This window comes from Coptis chinensis, chromosome 5 (assembly GCF_015680905.1).
Source record: "Coptis chinensis isolate HL-2020 chromosome 5, ASM1568090v1, whole genome shotgun sequence".
Classification (NCBI taxonomy): domain Eukaryota; kingdom Viridiplantae; phylum Streptophyta; class Magnoliopsida; order Ranunculales; family Ranunculaceae; genus Coptis; species Coptis chinensis.
Window position 1 is genome coordinate 17,277,630 of NC_141460.1, and position 27,083 is coordinate 17,304,712.

The following is a 27,083-nucleotide window of genomic DNA, read 5'->3' on the forward strand; positions in this document are numbered from 1 at the left end:
AGAAATCTTGGAGGTTGGTGGTCGGTGATGGGATGAGCTATTCAAGCTCAGAGCATGTCGTTAATGGCGGCCCATCTAGTGTGGAGGAAGGGTTTGATCAAATGTGGATGGTCGTTGTTTTGGGTTGTATCTTGATTGATTGTCGCGGGGATTGAGTGTAGATTCGGTAGGGGTCCGGTGGAGTCTTTGTGGAAAGCTCCAAGCGACCATTAATGGCGGCATGCCCATTCCTCGATAATAATTGAACCGCTTTGTTTAATGGATTGTGTTGGTTTATTTAGGATGGATTGTTGCGATATTGGTGGAGTGATGAGGGCTGTCGAGTGGAGCTCGGAGAAGCCCGTAATGGCAGCCTGAAATTTGTAGATCTAGGTTGAGAAGAGTTTTGATTTACTAATATTTGTGGTTTTCGTTTTCATTAAAGTTGTATGGGTTGGTATGGGGATCGAAACCGTGGGGTCAAAATGGGTGGTCGATCGGAATTGGTGGTGGCGGTTTTGGTGGTGGCTGTTGGAGAAGATGACACTGTTCATCTTAGTTGGGCCTTGGGCCTTGGTTGGTTTTGTTTTGGGTCGACTATTTTGTTTGGTTGGGCCGGTTTGTTTTGTTTTGATTGGGCCGATTAGGTTCTAAATTGTTGGGCCAGTTCTAATATTTGTTTTGTTGGGCCAGTTTCATTTGTTTTGATTGGGCCGGTTTCAATTTAATTTTCGGGCCGAATCCAATTATGTTTTAGGCCAGTTTCTAATATTGCTTGGGGCCAGTCCATAGAACTTAAAATAGATCTTTTTTGGGTCTTTCAACATTTAAACTTTCGGGTTTTAAGGTTTGGGCTTGGTCAGTTGGGTCCGAACTATGACCTTAGTCACGAGCCCATGAGCCATGCATTTTGACCTTAGCCATGAACCATGGCTATGACCCTGAACTTGTTGAATATAGAAACCACAGTTGGCTTTGACTTTGACCAGGGTTGACTTTGACCAGGGTTGACTTTGACCAGTTGACCCAATTTGACCTTTTAACTCGGATTATGATTTGGGTTATTAAGATAGGTCTAGGGCTATTAGCATACTTGACTTTAGGCTAAGACCTCTATATATACGTGTGTATATGTATTAACTACTATGTGATTTTGCAGTATTTTATGATATGCAACGTTATGACACTAAGACATCCCTGAAATTAATAACGCGTAAATAAAAAATACAGGCATCAAGATACTCATTCGTTCTCTGAAATGATATATAAAATAAAGTTCAATAATGTGTAAATAAATTTACCACCTCTTTTAGAACTCTCCACGACTCAAGTTTTGGAATTGAGTTTTTTTTACTGTTGATGTCATAGGTTAGGTGGGCATTTATTGAATGTGCCATAAATGGCCCGTTAGCGTTATATATGGGTATTCATTGAATGTGCCATGAATGACCAGATTGTTTGGACTACCCTAGAGAGGAACTAAGGTATTCGCCTTGCGGGTTAGTTGCATTCCTTGAATGTGACGGGAATGACCTAAGGTATATATGCACTAAATGGTGAGTGTATAAGAAAAGAAATTTATTATTTGATAAGAGAAATTGAGTTGATTGTGCGAGTGTGTTTGGGTTTACTTCTGAATACCTATAGGATATCTACACATATTAGATATAAGTTCTAACTTTCTTTTGCAGGAGGGTAGGACTTAATAACATTTTGTGCAGGGATGTGGTCCTACCCTTATACAGCAGTGGATATCGGTAAGTGTTAATGCAATGATTTAGATATTAAAACGAGTGATTTGAATGAGTTAATATAATGAAAGTCTTGCTTGGGAAGAAGCTATGCCGGTTGAAATGACGGAACTACCTGTCTTCCAAGATGTGAATGATTAAGTTATGGGAAAATATAACGTGATTGTTTGGATAATTAAAGTATGATAATGTTTATATGTGGTTAGTCTACTCATACCAAAGAAATTCCATTTTTTCAACCCATGTTTTTGTTTGTTTTTAGAACACAGCGTGGGTGTGTTCTTAAAACTTTTATTAGGTCTGATCTTATTGATGGAAGGCTCTTTATATAACATGATGGAAAATTGTTATTCTTAAAGTTTGCGTGTGATTTTTGAATTTGATTTGATTAGGAATGCTTATTGGAAGGAAATAACATAGTTTTCTTTATATAACATGAGAGCGAAAATTGTTATTCTTAAAGTCCGTTAGTTCTTTTATTAGGTCGATCTTTTAGACATTGGAAGGATGTAATAACATAGGTTACATCTTTATATAACATGAGAATAAATTTGATGTTGGAAATTGTTATTAGTAAAAAAAGTTTGGTTATGTTTGTATGGGGATGGAAATAAAAATTTTTAATAAAGTGATAGTTGAAACAATGTGGAAAACATTTGGAGATTTTTACAACTTTTCAATACAGCTTTAACAATTTAAAATGCATTGATCCTGAATATCATGTTTAAGCTTTGTGTGGGTTTTAGGTTTTTATAAGACAATTGTATTATTTGATATCCCTCCATCATATGAGTGGCCTCGATTGACACACACCAGGTTTTTATTACAATTTTATTTGTGGAAAATTGTGATGTTTGAGATATTTATATTTCCAAAAAGTATTTATTATTTTTCAAAAGATTGTTTAGAAAAAAAAGTGTCTAGAGCCCAATTTCTGACATACTTATTTATATTTTGAATCACATAACTCATTGTCCAATACGCACACTGATGATGAACTACTTTCTTTATTACAAAAATTATTAGTGTTATCGAGATGATCATCACTCGATGTTGTGGCCACTGAACAATCAAAATTATACAAAACACCATCATAAATAGTGAATGGAAATTCACTGTCTATAATCATACCTCCTGATGACGACGAACCAAAATCTGCATTGCAAAAGCTCATAGTATTGCCAATGCCACTAAGGTTATTATTTGTAGTCGCCGTCTCAAAACTAACGGCTTGATCACAAAACCTAGACGATGATGAGGAAGAAGCGAAATTCTCCAACCATCTCGAAACATTGTGTTTAACAATCTTTAAATCTCTCTCCAACTCCTCCAACTTCTCCACCGAATCAAATTGAGAAATATCGATATCCTCCCACCAAAACATATGCTGCTGCTTTCTGTCTTCTTCTTCTTCAATGCAGTAACGTTGAATAACAGAATCAACAGATGGATCACCGAATGTATAACAATTGCATGAGATGAATAAACGAGGATACCGATTTGAGCGTGGCAAAGTTTGCAAAGAGCGCCGGCTTTTTTGAAAAGACCCTGGCGCCTCGTGGTGAACGTAGTTGCCCTATAATTAGAGTTCTCAATCTTCTTGATCTCGATCCTTTGCCCATCTTAACTTCTTTGTTAACACATAACAAATAATAGTGCGTGAAAAGGTTAAGGATTAAGAATGAGAGAGTGTGTGATTCTGTTTTAGAAGGTGAGAGTGAAAGAAAGAAATTGTTTAGAATTCAGAAAGTGGAATACCAATAGTGCGTGCCAACGTACTGAAGAAAATTGGACTTCGACTGATCATATATGGGTTGGTTTCCTAATTTCCTACCAAACGTCCTTGTTTGGGTGCTAATTGCGGGTGAATGGAATGACGCGCGAGAACGGGGAAAAGTGTGGGACATTGATTTGAGCGGGCTTTAGGAGTTAGGACTCAAATCCCCTGTTGGTATCACTATCAGTACTAAACTAATTCCACAGTCATCATGATCAAAAGCAGATAGCTCTTTTAATCATCTTCGTAGAGCTTGTACACCTTTGTTTTTTGCACGCATGTAGGGCATTTAGCTTGTACACCACTTCTGGAAAAATTAGAGCAACTCAACTACGTGCATCTGTGTGCACTGAGCCATATATTTGTTAAGGCTTTGCAATTTTATTTAGTCAATGGAATTTGCTTCTAAGGTTGTTAGGAAAATAGCAAAAGATCGAGGCTTCTTGCTACCAAGCCTTACCAATAATATTGCAAATGCATATCGTTGTATGTCGTCTTAAGCTAGAATTTTAAAATGAGAAATGTGTATGTACATTTTAAAATTGTATGCAAATGAAAATGAAACTCGGTCGAAGTAGAAATAGAGAAAAAAATAGTAAATTAAATTAATTAATTAAAGAAAAAAAATTAGTAAATCACCAAGAGAATTCTCCTAAGTAAAAGATGGAATATGGAACTCGTAAGTCCAAATTGTGTATACTAATATACTATTATGCTCTCATCCACCAAGCTGATTAAAACCTAAGAACGAAATAAATATGGTCATTAGTCCGTTACTTCCAAAAATCTAAGGTAAGACATTGATGCATCTTAGCGTAAACTAGTTCACTTAAAGGTAAGACATTTGATGATCGCATATGAAAAGACGTTTTTTTAGCAAGAACTAGATAGATTAACTTCCTCATGAAGCTGCCCAATTGCCTAAACATGTCCTTTTGCCTCCCCGTATCCAAAGGTGCTAAAGTTAGCTTCTTGATGGTGGAGAACGTGGCTAAGATTGCCTGCAATCAATCAAGAAACTGATTTGCTGTAGGGAGTATGTAGGGAGGTACGAATGATCAGACTCCCATGTAGTCCTTTTCACCAATGTGGACTGTCAAACTTTTACGCTACTGCTTAGATCATACCGTTGCATAAGCTATTCAACAGAAGATGAAGCACAAAAAGAAAATGTTTTAGCATATCCATTGATGACTATAATTGTTAAGATTTCCACCTACGGTTTATTGTACACCACGGGTATACAATGTCAGTCCAGAAAGCTCAACAAAACTGGAAAGACAACCTTCCTTTGATAGAGCAATAGAATTTTCACAAGGACACAACGTCTCAAAAGAGCGTTTAACACTGATGACCATTAGGCCCTAACAAAGTGGAGATGGGCTTGGAGGTTATGGGCTACAGAGGTTGCGGAGATCATCCTCCTTTGCAAATGAGCTTGGTATCAGCCTTGACGCATAGGGATATAGGTCCTTGTAGGAATTCCGGATGGTGCCTTCAGCCACTCCCGTGGCAAGTGAGATATCTGCAACCAACACATTCTTGAGTTATCTATGCCAGTGAAAAGAAGTACAATGCACTAAGATGTCGAGAGAATGAAAGTGTGAGGAGTGACGAGAATAACACATCAGATTTAAGCTTGTACAAAAAATATAAAATCAAACCTCTAAGAGGTTTCTTTTCATCTGACAACTGGGTTATCATGTAAATTACAGCAGCCGCGATAGAGATGGGGCTCCTCCTGCAAAACCACAGGCAGAATCATCTAAGAATCCTTTTTTTTTTTAAATAAATAAATAAGACAATAAGTATCTAAAGGAAATTATCTGAGTGGTGGCTGTGGTGCGACAAAGATGGCTAAGATTAATTCTAACACCAAAAATGTTTGACATATGGAAGAGAAAGTAATTAAGACAAAGATACAATTCTTTCTATTGTACAACTAAACATTTTAATTGGGAAAGGAACGTACAATTCTACATACTACAAAAATTGTAAAGTATAGGTGAGGAGATAGCAACCTCTAAATGTTTTTTAATAATGAAAAAACTCTTGTGCTTTCTTTAAATAAAATCATGGAAGTTCAAATTATTTAGGTTTCTCTTTTCTATCAAACACAAGACTCAAAAAATATTAATAAGTAAAAACTTTGAGATATCGAAACTGTTAGAGAGAGAGAGAAGAGAGAAGAGTTTTCCTTTTGTGACAAAAAACACTATCTTCATTGCCAAATCACCATAGTTTGAGCTACTTGCTGGTCATATGGCAGCCTCCATGGCTGTACAACCTGATCCAACCTCTACCCCTCTCATTCCTCCAAAAACTCCGATGTGGAGTGAGCTCTTTATCACCCCAGACAACCATACCTCAAAGCTGGGGAAAATTCTCAAGCTATAGATGAATATAAACACTATAATAGCATAGACTTTTAGGGGATACCATAACTGTCTCTTTGTCTTCTCTACAAGTTTGTCTCCCAATGATCCAGAAGAGCAGCAAAAAAAGGTAAGCAAATGATACATGGTTAGGTGTCACCAAGTACACCGCTATGAGAATGGTCAAGAATGCAATATAAGTTCCACACGCCCAATAAACCGATAAAAACTTCTGCCCTATTGTGTTGAGAAATGTCGCTATCCTTCTCTCTGAAAGGAAAATCTCAAAAAGTGCAAAATACCTAAGCTTCAAGTTAACTTGGCAAAGTGTTGTGTCCATACATTAAGGCTAACCGTCATAAACTTAAGTCCAACAAGCATAAGATTAACCATTTTGGAAGATTCAAGACACAGTTCATATGCAGGAAATATAAACCATCGTTCAGCGCAACACCTCTTGGGTGTACACGTCATTTCATACACCTATACAAACTGTTTGAAATTATGCAATCTTTTCTATGAAGTAATTTCCAACGGAAGCTCACTGAATGGTGGGCCCTGGCCCCTGCACAAGTGTCACGTGCTACAATTAAGTCAGATAGTAAACGCATTCAGCGCAGGATGCAGCCATAGAATGTGGAAAGTTATCAAACTGGCTCTGTCTAGCTGTTGGGGGGATGCATAAACTGACAATAGATCGGATTTGTTCAAACCAGCTTTCAAGATGCTAAAACCAACTGGAGGGCAGGGCATGTGCTGCACAATTGCTGAGAATGAGAGGAGCATTTCAATCCCTTGGTTATGAATTGCAGAAAAGCACATAAGCACAGCAATCTGCAAGAAATCCCAGGAACTAGCACAATCTACACCTAACTTTGACAGAATTCCCATGATCAAAGACCCTTTTTCCTCAAGAAACTTATATACTAAATCAAGACAAAGGATGTATAGCAGAGCAAAAATGTATCTCGCACAGAAGAATCAAGGACCGACGACCATTTTTGTTTATGGTGTGGCTTAATAGAAACATCAGAAAGAAGACCATACATACAGCTCTTTAAGAGAAGATCCACACCGAACCAGCATTGGTGATGCTTTGGTAACTTATGAAGTGGAAATCATTGATGTTGCTGCTCTAGTACATAGTGATTATCAATGATGGAATCCTTGAACGGGGCAACTTCCACGTTGTTTTTTTCTTTGGAAACAGGTTACCTTTTCCTTTGGTTAAGGACACATCGCTCAAAGGGTACTGTTGAAATTTCAGCCGATAAAGACCACTTTAACTATAAATTCAACAGTGTAGAGGATAAAAATCACGTCTTAGAAATGGTTCCTATACACATAGCTGGTAGCATCTTCTTGATTCGACCATGGACTGAGAAAATACAGGCTCAAAGCAGGCAGAAAAAAACAGTTCCTATATGAATTAAAATCTTGGATCTCCCCAAGCAGCTTTGGACACACGCAAATATCAGTTTTGTTGCCAGCCGCATAAAGGACCTATATGCCTTGACCAAGCAAAAACAAAGAAGCAAAGGTTGAACTTTGTACAGTTGTGTTGAAATTTCAGTAACATCTAAGTTTCCCATTTCCACAGATATAATATTGGTAATGATAAAGCGGTTTCCATTGGGTATTAATACCCTTGGACTCCCTCAATATGCTCCCAATGCAGTCAATTTGGCCATATCAGTTCAAAATACCCAAACAAAGTGATCCAGACATGTTCAAAGAAGTCACAAGGACATAAACAAGCAGAAATAACTCATAATATTACTGCTCGAAGAGAAAAAGAACAACAACACATCGATGAAGTTAATCAACAAACTATTACAGAACTGCCTAATGAAGTTGCTGAAGGCACTTAGATCATGCCTTCTTTGGAGCAGAAGCACACCCCCCTCAAGCACTAAATCACTGCTATTGTTGAGCTAGAAGTTAGAGAGACCTAAGCTCCTCTGGAGGCTACCACAAGCTAGGAGCTTATTTCTGATGCTAGTGATGAGGATCAAGGTGAGTGGACAACTGTAACTAATCCGAAGGTCAAGCTTAGAAGTCCCTAGAGCTCTCTCAAGGAGAATTTGAAGCTACATTGACTATAATCAAACAAGCAATGCACCAATCGGAGAATATATATATATATTAGATTAGATTAGGCACCTTGACGAATGCGTTAAGAAGGTTTGGCATGATGATCATGGATGGACCTATGCTATGGCTGTTGAGAATACACTAGATTTTCTCGTGAAAAAAGTATGGCGCAATTCAACTTGGGAAATGAGCATCTGGAAATTGTGAAGAAAATGTCTAAATCAGCTGGTTGCAAAACAGGGGGTCCAAGAAAGGTTAGATTCCGTGATTAATTGGGTTGATGGCTTTCGTTATCACACCGAGCATGATGTAGGATATGTTATGGGACAGACACTTGCTGTTTAACTATTGTTCTCAGAATCTCAGGCTTGAATTGTAAGGCTTGTGGCCAATAGACTTGTCATCTAACCTTGGTCCTTCCCCTATTCATAATCTCATACAAGAGGTGTGTCACGATGTTTTTTATTCAATAAAGCAGGTGGGGGCCTGCCTTAACCCCAAAATACTTATTAACAAAAAACAAGTTAATATTTCACTGGGAACTTTCTTATAAGTTTTTCAGATTATATAAATCATGTTATGATCATAATCAAATTCATAATAAACAATTAAATAAGTAAATACAGAGTCTGGTGCCCGGCACGCCGACAAGTTTCGAAGAAATTGGTATACCAGAGGTGTTGTTTGAAAAAGAAATGGGGAACGAAGGATGATGAAGTGGCGAACTAAGCAATGTTATTACACTGCAGCTGAAGAAAAAGGTGCCTCTAAAGAGCTCAAGAGAAAGGGAGAGAAACTGTAAAAGACAATGTTTTTTTTTAAGCCCTCGTTGATTTTCAGTGTTTAAGCTTGGTCTTATTTTTTGGACTTTCATGATTTATTTGGAAAAAACACTTGATCTGGTCTGGCCCGACTAGTTGCCTGCCTGGCCCGACTAGTCTGCCAGGCAAATCGTATTGCACCACCTAGGCCGATTTTCAGAGCAACGATTCACTCAACCCACTTACCCTCCAAATGCAGTGGAAATCTTGTTGCTAATGGCTGAGCAAGATATTATTGGGAGGAGAAAGAGAGACTAGGCGAGGGAATTGAAGGCAGTAAGAGCAGAGTAGAACCCTAGAGGGAGCCCGGGTCAGGGAGACGGTGGTAGAGATCGTGGGAAGAGCGGTGGTGCTCAAAAAGTTGTATGTTTTCGACTATGTTTCATTCTTTATTTATATATTTATACTTTGTGTAGAAAAGTAATCTTACTGTTGTTTTTGTGTTGGATTAGTAACCTCTTCTTTTATTTTGATAAGTACTAGTAAACTCTTTCTAATGGACGATTTGTTGAATTTCAGGTTTCCTATTTACTGTAGCTTAATGTATAAGGAGTGTACTTTGAAAGTAATTACCACTGAATTTCCATAACGAATGCCAAGTGGCTGTCCTAAACAATGGCTGAGCATGTTAGGTGCGGGGGATTAAAGGCCAGGTAGGTAGCAACGACACTATAATCCCAGCTTTTGCCATACCTACCTCCTCACGCCCTCCTGCATTGTGGGGTTTTCTGGAACTGCGGGATGGGCTTACCTACCTACCTCCTCGAATCCACGTGCACTGGGAATGCTCTAACACTATGATAATAGACATTTTGTGGAATTCTACTTTACAGTTTTATAGGTTATGGAAAACGAAAGAAACCAACTGACTACATGTGAGGTTTACCTGAATCATACAGATCAAGTGCAAAGTTCAGTATGCAAGTCCTTAACAAGTGCGGCAATAATAAATAATAGAACAATTACCAAGCAACAGGGAATTTAACGAACTGGGTACCATAGCAGAATAGCAGACCAATAATGAATACCTTATATCAAGTTCCTCTGACTTCTGGACAGCTTCTTGGGCAGCTTTAATGGCTGCATTGTTCATACCAAGATGAGAACAAAAACGTCTCTGTAAATAAGACAAGGGCGCATCAGCTTTCACAACTCAAAGGATTAACACTTCACGCAATGAAGATAGCATGTGAAAAGCTTGAGAAGAAGATTTGTATCAGAAATACTCACAAGAAAATCTCCAGCATGTATAGTTCCCATCTCCATTGACTGGCCCATCTCTACCTCTAGCTGTTTCACGATAAATTCCTTTGCTCGCCCGACCTCCTTTTTTGTAGCTCCATTGGCAACAGAACAAATTTCTACATATAACACACGAGTTAAGCTCGTGAAGATTAAAAAGTAAGTAAAGCATGTAGCATTCAAGAAAAAGCTAAAGCTGTACCCTTTACGGTTCGGGGCCTGTCCTCTTGACGACAAGCTATGTAAAGACAAGCAGCCAAAATGGCATCCTGATTTCTTCCCCTAATGGACTTTAGATCTTCAACCTTCTTGTATATCTCGTTAGCACGATCCTTCAAAAGAAATTTTAGAACCATCATAAAGGAAACAGAAGTAGACCATATGAGCTTGAAAACTGGGCCTTCCTAGCAAAGCACAGGTCTGTAAAGAGTCCTTCTGACAAATAAAGGGAATCAATATAACCACTTAGAGGCTCCGAAATGGTTTTGAAAAAGAAAAACATTTCTACCTTGCAATTGAAAGTTTATCGCAACTGACTGGCCAAGGAAGAACTACATTTGCATTTACAGGCAAGACTAGGAGGAGATCAGTCCTTGCTCAGCAACCAAAGGCCATTGATGCAAGCCTAGAAGGGTGTATTGTATAAGATTCAATGCTCCAAAGGCTCTAATGAATCCTGATTCAAGCATAGCACTCTGAAAGCTAATGATAAGGTCAATGCCCCATACCCCCAGGGTACCGCCTCATCATAACAGAATCTATGAGATGGAGAAGAAGGCTCCAATGGAGCAGAATCAGCTGATGCTATCAAAAAATCGACAGTCGATTTTTGTTGCGAAATTATAAAATGTAATTGAACCTAGGGTTATGTACTTTATATCTCTTGATTTCAAGTTACTTTGTATAGTACAGGAGGATGTTTCTGCACTAGCAGTATGTAAAACTTTGAGATTAATACATTTTGGGTCTGCATAACACCATAACCCCATTTTATTTTTTTTAAGAAAAAGAATAATAAAAAACCCTCTCATTGGGTACAATACCAGATAATGAACAATTTATATGTGCTGCGTCAAGGGAAAGGCTGCTCTTGAAAGGAACAACTTTCCTGACAAACCTACCTTGTAAATCAAGAATGGCCAGAAGAAAATGTATCCCCTCCGTTCAGATGAGAAAAAAAAAATAAAAAAATAAAAAAAATAAATAAAGGTTATTTATCCATCTGTTTGAATACAGAAGTCTTTTATCCTTTTCGTTGACATCTTTTTTAACTTATCTCTGTATCATGATTTTATCTCCATATATTCTGATTTATCACCGATATTAGCAAGATGGTATGCTAGAGATATGTGAGTATTGAAACTTTGAGATTAGCAAGATGGCATGCAGAGAACGTGACACAGCTGGGACAAATTCACTTTTTCTTATTTTTTCTATTTTTCTACTTTTCTAAAGGAAACTGAAAATGGCAAATGTGTGTATCCTTCACATGGTTGGAAATCATATAAGGATTGAGTATTAGCTGTACTTTGGACTCGAAGAATTTAGTGTATATAGGAAAGAGGTATTGAGACAACAGCTCACCTTGCAAGAAGTAAGCACTTTGGCAAAGTAAAAGACATAATTGGGCCTACAGCCTCCCAAGCGATACACCAAACAAATAATAACTGTCAAAACAGATACCCCTTTTTGCCTTCAATGTCAATAGTTGTTGAAGACCAATATACCAAAGCGAAGACTTAAACTGCATGCTCACCTTTGCAACTGAATCTAGATTATCCTTGGGAATGCCATTTCTAACCTTCCAAGCATCCCATAAAACCACAACCAACCAACAGTCGAATAGCTCCGAAAAATGCTGACAAAGCAAAGGACATTTCAAAGATCGATCCACAATATGGTGAGAATTGTAAGGGTCTACCACCCTGTTACCCGTCAGATTCATATAGAATCTTGCACCTTCTTACTAAAGCTACAATGCATTATTAAATCAACATGACTCCTTGTAACTGTTACATAGCATACATCTGCTACAAATCCTCATTATTCTACTTCGCCATGGGTCTATGGCGATAATCGTGGAGCAATATGCACCAGTTAGAAATTTTAATTTTTTGAGTGAAACCATTTGCTCCTACTTCGATAGGAAGTTGCTTAAACTCTGCAGGTTAGAAAATATGAAATTGTCACTACATGTATCACACCACACAAACTCCAAATCTTCCACTCCTCTTATAATTTCAAAGTCCTAGTCCCAAGAAGATCCATTCCACACTCAACAAGATTACAGTAACTTTTTGCGCAACTAGAGGAGATGTTGACACAGAGAAGGAAGTCAACCCCCCATCACAATAACTCGTTCTGATCATGGATGATCTGAAACCAGCCAAAAGTTGTCATTTGTGGCTTTACATAATGTATTGAAACATTTTTCAAAGTTTATCAAACCACGTAAGTCTTCACAAATCACAATAACTCATTCTGCTTGTAGACGATTTAAACTAGTCCAAATCCACCAATGTGTTGAGACATCTTACAAAAGTTTATCTAACCACCTGATGTCCTTATAAAATGTAGTCTGATATTCTTTTCTGAGATCATAGCAAATGACATTTGGTTTAGTTCAGTATCCTGTGTAGAAGCTACACCATATGTCCTTGAGACATTCTATAATCATCCTCCCAGTTATTCGCCCCCAAGCTTAGATCAATAATACCTCCTCATAGAACTTGCTCCCTTGCCAATCCACTACCCAAAATGCCTTATTCTTCAGATCATTGTGTCTCAAGGAAAGTCTGAAAATATCTTCAGGTTTAGAAACCTTGTTCTAAGCAACATGACATAATTTTTTCTCTCCACGAAACTCTTATGACACGCAATGAAAATTCAATTGTTCATGTCCATCTAGAGAACCAAACACACAGAGACCACGTAAAGGGATAATAGTCCGTGAATGGGAGCAAACTCTTGTGCTGAGATGTGGGGTTCCGTATTGTAATCAGGTCCTACTGCGTGTTCCCTCCCCATTTTCTCCTCTTCTTCCTCCCTCTCTCTCTCAGCTTCTCTATAACTCCATGCCATCTTCTTCTCATTTTCCCCTCTGTTCTTCTACCATGCTCCGCTCACCCCACTGCTCTGCAGTATTCTAGTAGATGGGTTTACCAATTCTCAACGTCAGGCTTCCTTCCTCTGATAAAAGTATCCTTTCACAACCATAACACTTTCTTAGCTCATTCTAACCATCAGGTCCCATAAATCTTTTTTCTTACAGTAACAACCAGTAGGGCCTAATATATAGACAACATGGATCCTGTATATCATACCAAATCCTCCAAAATCAAGGGCTATCCACTCCGCCCCGACCACTACTAGAAGTTGGTTTTAAGTGATACATCTCAAAATTATAGCTAGATTACAGTTGGCGTCATACATACACAGCAGAGAAAAGAATTAACATACATACCTTAATAGTCGCAACAAGGCCCAACCTAGAACACAAAAAAGATGATATAAATTTGCATGATACATACTAGTAAATTAAAGGGTAAAAAATAATAATAATATAACACTGATTACCTGTCACACATGATGGCAATAGTTTTAAAAGCCTGAATAAGAGAACGGTCAGGATTAGAGCCACGATTCTGCCAACGACCAAGAGAAGAAGACAAAAAATCACCGGAAGCACCATTCGGTTTTGATATAACAGTAGAGAGACCACCGTCTGTAAGTAACGGATTCGACGGGCCACCGACACGGACTGGGTCGTTCTCACCAGACTCATTTGCAAATGTTCTCCATTCAGATGTCTCGTCAATTGAATGTGCTTCTAATACTAGTCCACATTCGAAACATACTGTGTCACCTGCTGAGTGGTCCAGGACTACTTCTGTGCTTTTTTTGCACTCTGGGCAGAACATGTCCGCCATTTTGACAAGTGAAATTAAACAAAATTTTTGGGTTTTAAGTTAAGTATGAGTGGGTTGTCAACAGGTAGACGGTGTTGTTGGTGTGTTTGTGTACTTTCGGGGTACTACTAGTCTACTACTCGCCCCTTATTTTAAGGGTCAATGTTTTGGGCGTGCAGACATTTTTGGGTGATTATATTCAACCGTTAATGCGACATCACTTATCCGTGACCCTAGTGAATATGCACTTTCCAAACAACCAGTCAACTGCTGAGGATTGAAAGTGTCCTACCTCTTTAAGGGGGTAATACCATCCTCTCCCGCATATATATAGACAAGAACTAGTAACTTGGTAATGTTTCAACTTTCAACCGTGCTTTGTTTTTGAAAGGTAGTATCGATGCAATAACAAAATGTAAACTGAAAACCAAAACTAACACGTTTAAGTCATATTTTTATTACGAAATATATAGAGTTTGGTGGAACGGAAGTGAATTGAATTAGAAATTTAAAATAGAGAGAACCCATTTTCAAGTTGAAATGTTTATATTACATGAAGAAATTATAACCCATTTTCGGTGGTTTTACATCTTTTGGGTGGTTTCTCGATACGAAATTATAGCTGTCGTGGGTTCGATAAAAATCTGTGTTGTATGTGGACATGTGGTATAATATATGTTCGATTACCCATGTGCCAATTAATCAGTTGCATATTGCTACCCAAATTCTTCAATTCGTCAATCTCAATGGCAACTGTTCAAGCGCTATCATTCTGATCCGCTCACTTCATTTTCTTTGCATCAGTGCCTTCAATAGTATATTTTAACGTTAATGGAAATACTTTAATGATTATTTAAGGTATTTGTTAATGTCTGACTCCAATTTGTGTTGGGCGGACTCTAACAAAAAAAAAAGGGGTTTTTAGGTTTTGGTCCTCCTAATAATAGGGTAATTAGGCTTTGGTCCAACAATTATCGTTTATTAGGTTTTGGTCCTCCTAACCGTGAGTTGACCGTGAGTTGATTTGGTTGACTAACGATGGACGTCCACCCATCTCACATATTTTGCTATTACCCACAATACCCTTATGAGGTCCTGAGTTGACCATCTCCAATTTTGGTTTGACCAGCAGCACCAAGAAATCATTCGACGGTATGTGATGAGGCAATTGGTCAATCTTCGGAACAAGGCGATGGTCAATCTCGAGAACAAGGCGAAGAGGAGAATCAGAATCAAGGCGATGGGTTAACGGGTTCGAAGTAAAAGACCATTGGGTGTTGAGCAAGATGGTTCGGGGTATGGTTTTCAGCAGCATTTTGAGTAATAACCCAACTAGTAGCTCGATTCCTTCCACCTTCACTTTCGACTTCGGGCGCCATTCTTTGATACCATTAAGTCTTTTTTCCCATTGCAGCTTCTACAACATCACCTTCAATCCATTTTCCAAACTACCCACCTGACCCCCTTTCAAGAACTAGTAGCCACACTCAAGATCTTCGACTTTCACTTTAGTCATTTCAAGACCCAATTCTACTTCACCATCAACATTCCAATCCTAATTCTTCTGTACAACAAATCCTTTTCTCCAACTCATCTCTCCTGCCTTTTGAGACTAACTCTACTAGTTGGTCTGACCAGCAGCACCAAGAAATCGAGAGGTTTCAAAGAATGGTTGCTTGGAATGTTGGTACAGATGCAGGCAGTGGAGGAGGTGGTGGTAGTGGAGTAGGATTTGTCTTCAATTCGCAACAGCCATCACAACCAGTACTCGGCCAAATAATAGAGTGAGATTACTTATCAGCACCTCTACCAAGCATCTCCTTGTACCTGAGAATAGAATCTAACCTCTGCAACTTCAATTGGTTCTTGAACTTGTTAATGAAATCATCTGCCTTTGCATCAACTTCTTCATCATCTCTGAAACTCTGCAAAGTACTCTTCCCTTCTCTTACAGTAGCTGGTCTAGTAACTTGTATATCTCCGGATCTTTGGTTTTGTATCGATATATAATGTTCTTGTTACATGATGATCTTCAATATTGTGATAAGTTTCATCCATGGGAAGATGATGGTTCTCTTGAGATTCTCATCAAGATTCTCATATGGGAATTGGTCAATGTCTTTGTTTATCATCATGGGGTATGTTAAAAGTGTCTAAAACTTGTTGGGAATGTTCTAGTTACGAAGGTTGAAGTGTAGTTATTGTGATTGAAGAAAATGGGTTTAGTTCTTCGGACTTGTAACGCGATATAGATTAATTGATTTCACGCGTTGTAAAAGAGATGGAGATCTAAGTAACCGGCGGGTTGTTGGTTATTGTTGTTGTTGTTTTTCTGGTTTACGTTTTAGAGTTCCAAAACCACCGGAAGCAACAACAACAATGGTTCCAATCATGGGGTAAATAATCGGCGGTTTGTTTGATGTCCCAAAACCTCTGCAAAAATTGGTTTCATCACTTTAATTCGATATCTTTCCAAATCTCTCGTTGTTGTCGGTATTCCTCTAGCCTTTTTAACATCTTTAACTAGATTGCGGCTATGGAGCCATTATAGAATGCTTCCGCCCATGCCTTCCAATTATTTGAAGTGTTTGTGCTAGTTTAGTGTTCAAGACATATCTTGCCTTGTTGCAAGAGGGTTCCATTTTATGTGAATATATCATGAAGTCCCTTGTCGGCCATGATCCCCAATCTTGTTCTATCCATTTGCATGTAGAGATAAGGAGAGATTTTGAATCCCTTTCAAGCAAGGCGCTCTGTTGGTCTCACCACCTTTCCTGTAGTAGCTTTCCATGTTGTTTCCAAGCTTCATAAAAGCCCCTCGCAAGTTCCCAAAGAACTGCAATAGAAAGTGCACCGGCAGCTTTTGAGGCAACATTTCCGGCATACATGTTCAAATGAAACGAGAGAATTGGATGGAGAAGTAAGAAGTTAAGATATTTGCAACCCACAAGTTTCGAGTTTGACATCAAGAACAAGCACCCGGTTAAGCGTGGTCGGTCATAAATCAGCGATAATCTTGTTGTTTCTTTTGTGCTGAAGACACGTGTCTCATCACATACCGTCGATTTGGCGTCAAACTACAAAATTGGAGATGGTCAACTCGGTCAATATTGACCTTATAAGGGTATTGTGGGTAATAGCAAAATATGTGAGATGGGTGGACGTCTATCGTTAGTCAACCAAGTCAACTCACGGTCAACTCACGGTTAGGAGGACCAAAACCTAATAAACGATAATTGTTGGACCAAAGCCTAATTACCCTATTATTAGGAGGACCAAAACCTAAAAACCCCAAAAAAAAAACGATTATTACAAGTGTGTCATTGGTTTCAAAAAATTCAAAAAAAAACAATTATTACAAATATGTCATTGATTCCCAAAAAATTGAATTCGAAACCCCAAACTTAAACGATCCGGCTAGATCGTTTGGACTAAGTCCCAAACGACTTGGTCACACCGTTTGGGACTTAGTCCAAACGACCTGCCACACCGGTCAAGAGCCCAAAAAACAGAATTTTGAATTTTTTTTCAAAGTTCAAATCCTAAACGACATGGCCACACCGTCTGGACTGAGTCCAAAACGATGTGGCCATGTCGTTTGGGATTTGGACTTATAAAAAAATGGCCACACCGTTTAGACTTAGAAAAATCTCCAACGATATGGCCACACCGTTTGGACTAAGTCTCCAACGATATGGTCACACCGTTTGGACTTAGTTCAAAACGATGTGGCCATGTCGTTTGGGATTTGAACTTTGAAAAAAAATTCAAAGTTCTATTTTTTGAGCTCTTGACCGGTGTGGCCGGGTCGTTTGGACTAAGTCCCAAACGGTGTGGCCAAGTCGTTTGGGACTTAGTCCAAACGACTTAGCCGGGTCGTTTGGACTAAGTCCCAAATGGTGTGACCAAGTCGTTTAGGACTTAGTCCAAAACGATCTAGCCGGATCGTTTAAGTTTGGGGTTTCGAATTCAATTTTTTGGGAACCAATGGTATATTTGTAATAATTATTTTTTTTTTAGATTTTTTAAAACCAATGACATATTTGTAATAACTAGATTTTTGGACCCGTTCAACGAACGGGGCCCATTTTTATATGATTTTTATATATAAAAAATATTACTTCCAAACTATATTTAAAATGTGGGTTGCATACAAATGTAGAGTTAAGTGATAAACCCATTTGGTAATCTGTAATACGAACTAAATTGACGCATACAATCCAATTTTATCGCTTAGGCCCATAGTGCACTTGTTAGGGCTATAGTGCATCTTAGACATAGCCCATAATAAAGTCTATTAACCCATTTAATTGTGATTGAGTTTAATTTTTTAATGAAAATGTGTTATTGGTTTATTTATTAAGACATTTTTGTTTATGTATAAACTTGCACTTACTGAATTGTTAAGGTTTGATGGAAGAAGAATCAAATAATTGGAACGATAAAATTCGTATTAACCAAACTATTATTTATCTGCTACTATTTATCAACGTATGTGGAATTTATAGTTAAAATATTACAAACATCTATGCAACTTTCCATAATGTTGTTTGAATATGTTGTGACATTGTTTGAACAAAGCGTTAGAGTGTATTTTGTATGTATGAATAGTGTATCCAGCCAAAAATTTTTACTAACAACATCAAAAGGACAAAGTCTTCTAAATATGTATGTATTTTACATATTTATAATTATTTAGCATTCTTTTTTTTTAGGAGTTGCTTCAATTACTACTTGATTTGTATATATATAGGAGATAAAGCATGATTTTGTAGGAGACTCAATTACTACGTGATTTGTATATATCTTAAATTATATATATATATATATATATATATATATATATATATATATATATATATATATATATATATATATATATATATATATGGGGGGATAGAGGCACATTCATTATCATACATTATAGCCACATTTTAGACATACAAATGAATTAAGGCCTAGTTTTTTGTGGAGATGATCTCCCCGCCATGAAGATCATTCTCACAAAAAATCATAATATTTGGATATGTCTAACCATGTAAAAATTAGTGTTCATTTGTCTTCATTTTTGAACTTTTCATCTAATGGTCTAAAAGTTTTGTGAGCATGTTATAATGTTAGACTTCTTTGAATAAGCTCAATTTTTGTGAGCATGTTCTCCATGGTGGGGAGATCATATCTACAAAAAATCAGCCCTTAATTCAACTTTTAAGTCCATGATTTTTGCTTGAATTAATTTACAATGTGGCTATAATGCTATATAAGAAATGTGCCTCTATCCCTCCCCATATATATATATATATATATAGGGGAGGGATAGAGGCACATTCTTATCATTGTTATAGCCACATTGTAAATTAATTCAAGCAAAATCATGGACTTAAAAGTTGAATTAAGGGCTGATTTTTTGTAGATATGATCTCCCCACCATGGAGAACATGCTCACAAAAATTGAGCTTATTCAAAGAAGTCTAACATTATAACATGCTCACAAAACTTTTAGACCATTAGATGAAAAGTTCAAAAATGAAGACAAATGAACACTAATTTTTACATGGTTAGACATATCCAAATATTATGATTTTTTGTGAGAATGATCTTCATGGCGGGGAGATCATCTCCACAAAAAACTAGGCCTTAATTCATTTGTATGTCGAAAATGTGGCTATAATGTGCGCATAATGAATGTGCCTCTATCCCTCCCCTATATATATATATATATTTTTTCCAATTAGCTAGAAGTTATTGTATTGTGTGTGTACATATACAACTCTTAGTTTGTGTGTAACTGTGTGTGTACGTGTAGAAAATATATCTCAATGTGTGTGGGTGAGTCTGCATTTTAAAATATTGCACTCGATCCACACTTCCCCCCTCCCCTTTTCCTGTGATGGTTTCATCCACCGAATCCTAGATAGAAAAACAAAATGATAATAGTTCACACAATCATGGTAATTCTTCGTTCTCGTTAAAAAAATCAAAGAATATAAAAATATAAAGTGGGTTGATATATCGAGAGTTGAGTTCTACATAATATAATGAATGGTGATGATTGTAACTTAGTAAAAAGAAATGGTGCCAAAGATAAATGGCGTGAATAGCTCCACATTCAGCACTTTCTATTATAACATGTGTGCATATAAATATGTTAACCTATTAAAAAGAAAATAACTTCCAAAAAAAAAAATGTACCGTCTTCCTCATCGTTGTCATAATAATCACCATCAAGATTTCCACTCTTTGATTTCTTCGAACATTCTTTTTAAATGAAACGGCCTCGATAGCTTCTTGAATTGGAAGTGATAGGCTGATTAATTTCTCTGTGATGAAAAGAATCACTCTCGCCATCACCATCTTGCTCATAATAATCATCAAACAACATGTCCTCAGCGACAGCACATCAGCCGGACTACTTTGTACATCATCACCATCTTTCTCACAATCTCCCAATTCTAACCTACCATTCATGTCATCCAAAGAGTTATTTTCTTCAGACCCTTCATCACTTTTATAATCAGAATCCAAATTCTTGATTCCCGACCTGATTCGATCCGCTTTCTTGGCGTGAGTTGTACATAGGTTGACAATCTTTCCAAAATGAGGAACCACGGTTCCCAACCATATTTGTTCCGACTCGAGAATCCTGAATGTCACCTCTACTTCCCTCAAAGATCATCAATCCTTAACCGAACGAAGATTCACTTTTCTCTTCCGGCTCTTGTGTGATAACCGTTCTTCAGGACTACTTTGGATTACCCGACGATAATAATAGTCATTCACAACAACATAGTCATCCTGTCTCGGTTGAGTGACCTTGGCGTTGGATGGTTTTTCAGTTTTAAGACTTCTTTCACCACCCTTTGTTTTCTTCTCGACTTCTTAAACTTCGTAGAGAACAGGATCGCTCAAGCTAATTGAGTTCCTCAAATCGGTGAAGAAACAAACAATGGTAGGAACAAAGCCGTAACGCTTCAAAGGGATCTCGAGCGATCAAGCGAGTTGTGAAAGCATCTCACCGGATAAGAAAATTCTTCCTTTAGGGAAATTGGTCTTCCTAAGATCCTCACACCAATCTCGGAAATAACATCAACCTTAACAGCAGTTTTCTTAATACTATCACCACTGCAACTTACAATAGAAGGGGATTTAGCCAGTTGCCTTGCAATCCTATGAACCCGATCACCGAATAGACAATAAGCGGGAAAAAAAGGTGCGCATGTTAATTTAATGGGACTGCTATTAAATAATAAGCTCTCAGGAAATCGACTAAGAGATGCAGTCTTGGCTCAATCAATCAATCACTACTATAAAAAAAAAATCCACGATACGATTATCAGTTGTTTTATGTGGTTTAGAACCAAAGTTTTCTGCAACTATAGTTTCAGGCCCATACCACACCATTTTAGATCTATCTGGTGAATAAGTGTGGAAGTGATAGAGAGTTCAATTTACAATCTGAACCCCCAATATGGAATCTTGGTTCATGAGAAACTAAATTTTCCACTGGGCTAATCTCTTTTTTCCATGTTCCAGAATCTGCGGTAGATGAAACTGCCTAACTTTGATTCTACTCCCACAATTTGAAAAGAATTGTTCGACCTACCTCGAGGTGGCAAATGAACTCGGCTATTCAAATTTTGATCGAGACAAATGGCAAATGCAGGATTGCATGCCTTTCTTGATCCAAACCCAAACTTCTTTCCCTTAGTTTCGGGTTGTTCGTGGCTACTATTTTCACGCACCGTCTTGGTCGCTCACTACCCTCGAGCATAACTTATGTTGCAGTTTTTCCCTTTTGCGTTCTTTGAATTATGCCTTCGGGTTTAGCATATTCAGAAAGATCCCTGTTAATACATTTCAAGTATAACGAGAACCCAAGAACTAAAAATTACCAACTCCGCCAAGTACATATACAAAGAGTATATAAATAGAAGCGGAAACTTACGTTGCAGTTTTTTTCACGAAAATAGTGACGGATACACATACACCATAGATATTAGTAAATGAATAACCAAGTTTATCTTCCGAAGATCTAATCCGTGAGTACTACGTAAGAAATATATGTTCTAAGTTTTAGTAGTTCTAAGTACCATAGATATTTAGTAGTACTAATAGTGGCATCACATTCTTTTCACTACACCATGTCAAGATTATCATCTTTTAATATCCTGTATCTATTCTATAAACATTATGTTAAGACAATGACACTGACCACAACTCACAACTTCATGTTAGCATGCTCAATGCCAACATACATTTCAGTTCATGCTAGAAAACAGCAGAAAATATGAGATTGAAGTTTACTAAACAACACAATACAAAAAAACCAATGGGCATCTTTTCACTGATATGGTTTATAGATAGATACTACTCATTACAAAAATTAGATCTATTTTACTGAATCAATTCTTACGAAGATGCAATTCATACTCCATGAAATTGAGCGCAATTCATACTCCATGAAATTGAGCATCACTCACAGCACCAGGAAAGTATGCTCAATGCTAACAAATTTTCAGGTCATGCTTAACAATGAACTGGAACTAATAAAGTTGGGATTTCATTGATCAAAGCATACTACTCTGTTATGAAAATAAAACATATATAGAGGACTTCTAAAGTGTAGACATCAGCAACTACGTAATCTTATCCTAAACATTTTGGTTTGGATGACTCTCATCATTCCTTTACCTTTAAATTGAGCTTTTCCGGAATTCGAAATCTGAAATTGTTTGCCAAGCCAGGAGATTATTCTTTCAGACTACTACTGAGGGTTGTCTCACGACGCCGAAAAAGAAAAAAACCTGTCTTCAAAATTTGGAGACCCGATTCATGAGGAAGACATGGAAGACTAAATACAACCCAAATTAACTGCAAACTCACAAATGTAAGCAATCGCTTTAATCGGTTCGTTTCCGGAGATCATGAGATCGATCGCAAAGAGGCCAAGAATACTGAGAGTTAAAGAAATTAAACTAATGTCTATTGATGACACATACAGAAATGGCAATAGGAGTTTAATTTAAAGCAATAGGCGATGCATTCCATGCCAATATTAAACATCTGGAAGAGTGTAAACATACTTCATGACCCGATTCTCTCTCGATTTTATCCGCAATAGCAACCTTTTACTTCATCACCGGAAGCAAAATTTTTTTTTTTTTTTTTCTCATTCATTAGTGTTTAGTTGGTAGGGAAAAGGAAAAAGATAAATAGACAATCCTAATTTTGAGGAGAAAAGTTAGGATTTCGATAGAATTTGGATAAGGTTTATTTATTTTGTTTTTTTTTTTTATCAATTTGAGGAGTCTATAGAAAATTAAGCATAGATTAGGGAGATTTAAACAAATCTGGGGAGGTGTCACTAATTATTATTCCATCCGATTTTTTAGGAGCCAATCATATTGTTGGAAGTGCAAAATGGAGCGATATGGTGAGGAGAGAGAATGTGCGCGAGCTTTTATATATATATTTCTCATTAAAATATTTTTTATGGTGAAAAACAGAAAAATGCAGAGATATCTATGACTTTTGTTGATATATAGGCAAATGATGTTCTGGGTAGACTTAGCTATTGATTGATTTTGTTGTTGCTGTTGTTATTACTTTTCCTCCTTCAGTTGGAACCAGTACATAACTATACTCAATATTGGACCTAGACAGATTGTTTATAAACCGAGTTTTAAGTAAATAATTAATTTAGCCCAGAACGTAAATTCCCAAGGCTGACTCCTTCAAGAAGAAACATGTCATGCACCTGCATTACAACTTTTCGCTATATGTTATACATTAGACCGAGTAAGAAAGTCCACCAATATTGAAGTGTTTTCAAACATGCTAAATGATACAATCTCTACAGATGAAGGATATGATGGCTTCACAGGGAACCTAGTGCAAAAGTCTCCCTCTAATTCTACAATTTCAACTTCGGTATAAAATGTCTTCAACCACTTCTTTAATGTATAATCCATCATAGATAATTCACCGTTCTGCCCTCTGCCAACGTCATGAGACCTTCCCTCACTTTTAGGAATTGTTTTCCCTTTCAAGAAATTCTCATAATCATTTCCATAAAGGTTGGCCCTTCTATTTGCATGTGTCTTGTGAAGTGTTTAAGTACCCCACTCTACCCATCTCCCTTGTCCAACCTCGTCCTCAGGCAAAGACTTAACATTCTGATGACGTTTATGAGTTCCATCTATATGACAAAAGGCATGGACTGTGATGCCACGGTCTCCAGAAACAAATAGAAATTCTCTAAAAGAAACATCCTTGTGCTGATCGTATGCATCCCCATAATGGCCCCATGCCAACGATTTAACATCAAAAATAAGTGAACAATCCTCATATCTCGGAGAGGTACTTTCAAGTGAAGGAACATCTTCTACTAATCCGGAAGTACTCGGGATATTGTCTAATGAGCTTAGCCATCTAAGGGTTGTCTATTTTGATGAGGAAAAAGAGTTTGAATCAAAACACCTACCAAGGTCATCCGTGGCTGCAGATTGAAAAGATAAATTGGCAATGAAGCAGAGGGTTAAAGTTCAAGAAAAAAGAAGCAAGCGAAAGGTAAGAAGTCGCACCAGTGAGATGGAGCAATGACACTTCACACTGATGTGAAAGCAACAACAGCAGTTCCCTTGTTGGAGAAATAAAAGCTTCACAGAATTTAGAAAGGTCAAGTTTGGTTGAGTCCCACTTTCGCAAATGTATAATAGCAGGATCATCAACAGCCTGACTACAGCAAGAATAAACCATTTTGAGCCTACAAATAAAGAAAAGAAATGGCAATGAATAGATGATAAAAAGAAAATAGTAATGACAATCGACCAAGCAGGGTTAAAAACATTGTTTGTCTAACTTTGAGATGAAAAAATACACAAACATAGTGTGTGGTTTCTAGGTTTCCCCACATGGAATTCTGCCAATACACATTGTTTCTATATAAAAATAAGCTTCGTGATTGAACATTCCACAACAAAACGCATTTAAAAATAACAAAGAAGTTAATCTATATATATATATATAAAGTAAGCTCACCGTCAGTATAAAGTGATTGCTCTTTCTTTTCTTCCTCATTTACATATACTATTACTACCACAAAACAATTTTTCATAATTTGATATATTCTAGTTTTCAATATTTTCACCTCCAAAAAATTTCTAACAATCAGAGACGTGGAATTAGATCAAATAACATGAAATCAAAGTCCTATATTCGTAATTCAAAAGGTTGTAATACTCATAAAAAATAGATAAGAGAAAACAATGTACCTAGTTGTTTGTAAGACTTAGGTGATCAGCACTCTTTGAGTGTGCTATGCCATTACCTGAAGCGGAAGCCATGAGAATAGACGTGGGCGAGAGATGATGGGTTCCTTTAGTGCGGATTGAAGAACTCTATGGAGTCTAGAACTTTGTGGAGTCTAGAACTCTGTGGAGTCTGTGAACTAAAATATTTCTCACATGTCCAGCAAAAGAATGCAAACTCAGATTTATTAGAAAAGATATCCCTAAACATCAATGCAACAACCTACACGTAATGGGATGACCAAAAACACAAAGGTTGAACTAAGAAGAATATTCAACAATTACTACTCCCTGATTCGCATACAAAAAGTCATGAGGGTTCTGGACTCTTAACAGAACAGGATAAGTGAAAAGAATGAAAACCTCTAATGTATTTTGCACTTATTATTCTTGACAAAAAAGTAAAAGAAAACACACTACAAATTTTTAGTAGGTTTTAGATCCTTTAAACTGTTAAATGCTAAAAATCAAGGAGAAGTCAAGGAGGTAGAAAGAGAGCTCCGATCTTACCTGATTGTTGCCTTTGCTTTCTTCTTCTTATTCGGAACACCAACTGAAACAATGGAAGTCTCTCCTCTCTCTCTCCCCACTCTCTCTCTCCTCCTAAATCCGTAGAATACTTTTTGTAAAATGACATGAATACCACTTATGAGGATAGGCTTAAAATTATATATCCAGACGTGTCCACTGTCCAGTGCCACCTAGCCACCTCTCATGTACTCCGAAACTTTTTTTTAGAATCAGTTGGAGGTTAGGCTAGTATCATCAGCTGCACCATTCTCATGGATGACAGTGCCAGGTCTTTATAGTCCAGGAATGTTTATAGCTTTGGGTAAATCATATGTCAGGAATAGAAAATCAGGAATGTACATCAGAGATAAACAATTGATTAGTTCCTACATAAAGTTCTACAGATCTACGTGTACCTATATCTTCAACACATTTTGGGCATTTTGAAGGTGTAATACATGCTACAACCACCAAGAGTCGAAGTAATGTAGTACTGGGAAGTAATATGAGTGTAACAAAATGCATACTAATGAGTCGAAGTAACAAATGGCAGTAATAAGATGAAAATAATAACGGAATCACAGACCCAATATATAGACTCTCATTAACATTCACTAATGCAATTTTGTGAAAATCACATTGGTTAAACTTTTAAAGGGTAAAAGACACCATCATATAAAAATCAAAGCTAACTTCACAAATATTAAGATATATGAACCTCCAGCAACACCATAGACAAAGAAAACATCAGAAGAAAGAAACTTGCATGAGGCCTAATTAATTTTGGAATGAGAGTTTTACCATCATGCCAGCATATCAGTAGCTTCTCAAAAATATTATGTACAACAGACCCTGGCTTTCCCATTTCTTTCAAGCGCTAATAATCCCGGAAAATTATAGATTCTAATTTCGAACACCAAAATCGCCCAAGCTATGGCCAATAAGCAGAAGCATAAACATAAGCTTCAACTCAATGAAAATTTTCACCCAAAATCGCCCAAGCTATGGCCAATCAGCAGAAGCATAAACATAAGCTTCAACTCAATGAAAATTTTCACAATAATGGATGAAAAGGGTTTTGTTTTTAAAAAGGGGAGCAAATACATATACCTAAACTTCAAAATGTTTGCAAAAGCCTCAAATTGATCACTTAGGAGTTTCATATAAATTAAATCCTGGAGGATCAATTAGGAAACAGACCATTTAATTTGAATCTAACTTATACTAAACCCATCCTAAGAACGGAAGTCCCAATTGATCACTAAAAAAGTTCCAACTAATCTTAACCCATATAGGGTAAACCACAAAAAACTGATA

At 37.2% G+C, this 27,083-nt stretch overlaps 1 protein-coding gene, 1 long non-coding RNA gene and 1 pseudogene across 5 annotated transcripts; all 3 read right to left on the reverse strand.

The window, feature by feature from the left end:
* Positions 1-4,662: 4,662 nt before the first annotated feature.
* Positions 4,663-14,158, reverse strand: LOC147496925 (transcription initiation factor IIB). The gene is made up of 7 exons (XM_086559759.1): positions 13,616-14,158; positions 13,503-13,527; positions 10,242-10,371; positions 10,028-10,158; positions 9,826-9,914; positions 5,172-5,248; positions 4,663-5,032 (listed from the first exon to the last, which is right to left on the reverse strand). The coding sequence occupies exons 1-7, from the start codon at positions 13,966-13,968 to the stop codon at positions 4,899-4,901; spliced, it is 939 nt and encodes a 312-aa protein (XP_086415885.1). The 5' UTR covers positions 13,969-14,158; the 3' UTR covers positions 4,663-4,898.
* Positions 14,159-15,368: 1,210 nt separating this feature from the next.
* On the reverse strand, positions 15,369-16,835 carry LOC147496926 (uncharacterized; annotated as a pseudogene).
* A 6,845-nt stretch (positions 16,836-23,680) lies between these two features.
* On the reverse strand, positions 23,681-25,838 carry LOC147496927 (uncharacterized). Of its 4 annotated transcripts, none has more exons than XR_015194970.1 (3): positions 25,277-25,838; positions 24,531-24,712; positions 23,681-24,445 (listed from the first exon to the last, which is right to left on the reverse strand). It is a non-coding gene; the product is annotated as an uncharacterized LOC147496927 (long non-coding RNA). The 4 variants fall into 4 exon arrangements; XR_015194971.1 differs by having other exon boundaries at positions 24,531-24,681; positions 25,221-25,838; XR_015194972.1 differs by having other exon boundaries at positions 24,531-24,685; positions 25,221-25,838.
* Positions 25,839-27,083: the final 1,245 nt, after the last annotated feature.

Coding starts and splice junctions, on each gene's coding strand:
- LOC147496925 (XM_086559759.1), bottom strand. CDS start 13,968: ATGGCGGACATGTTCTGCCCAGAGTGCAAAAAAAGCACAGAAGTAGTC. Junction 10,372..13,502: donor GCCTTGTTGCGACTATTAAG/GTATGTATGTTA, acceptor TTTCTTTTGAAG/GATCGTGCTAACGAGATATA. Junction 5,033..5,171: donor TGAAAAGAAACCTCTTAGAG/GTTTGATTTTAT, acceptor TGTTGGTTGCAG/ATATCTCACTTGCCACGGGA.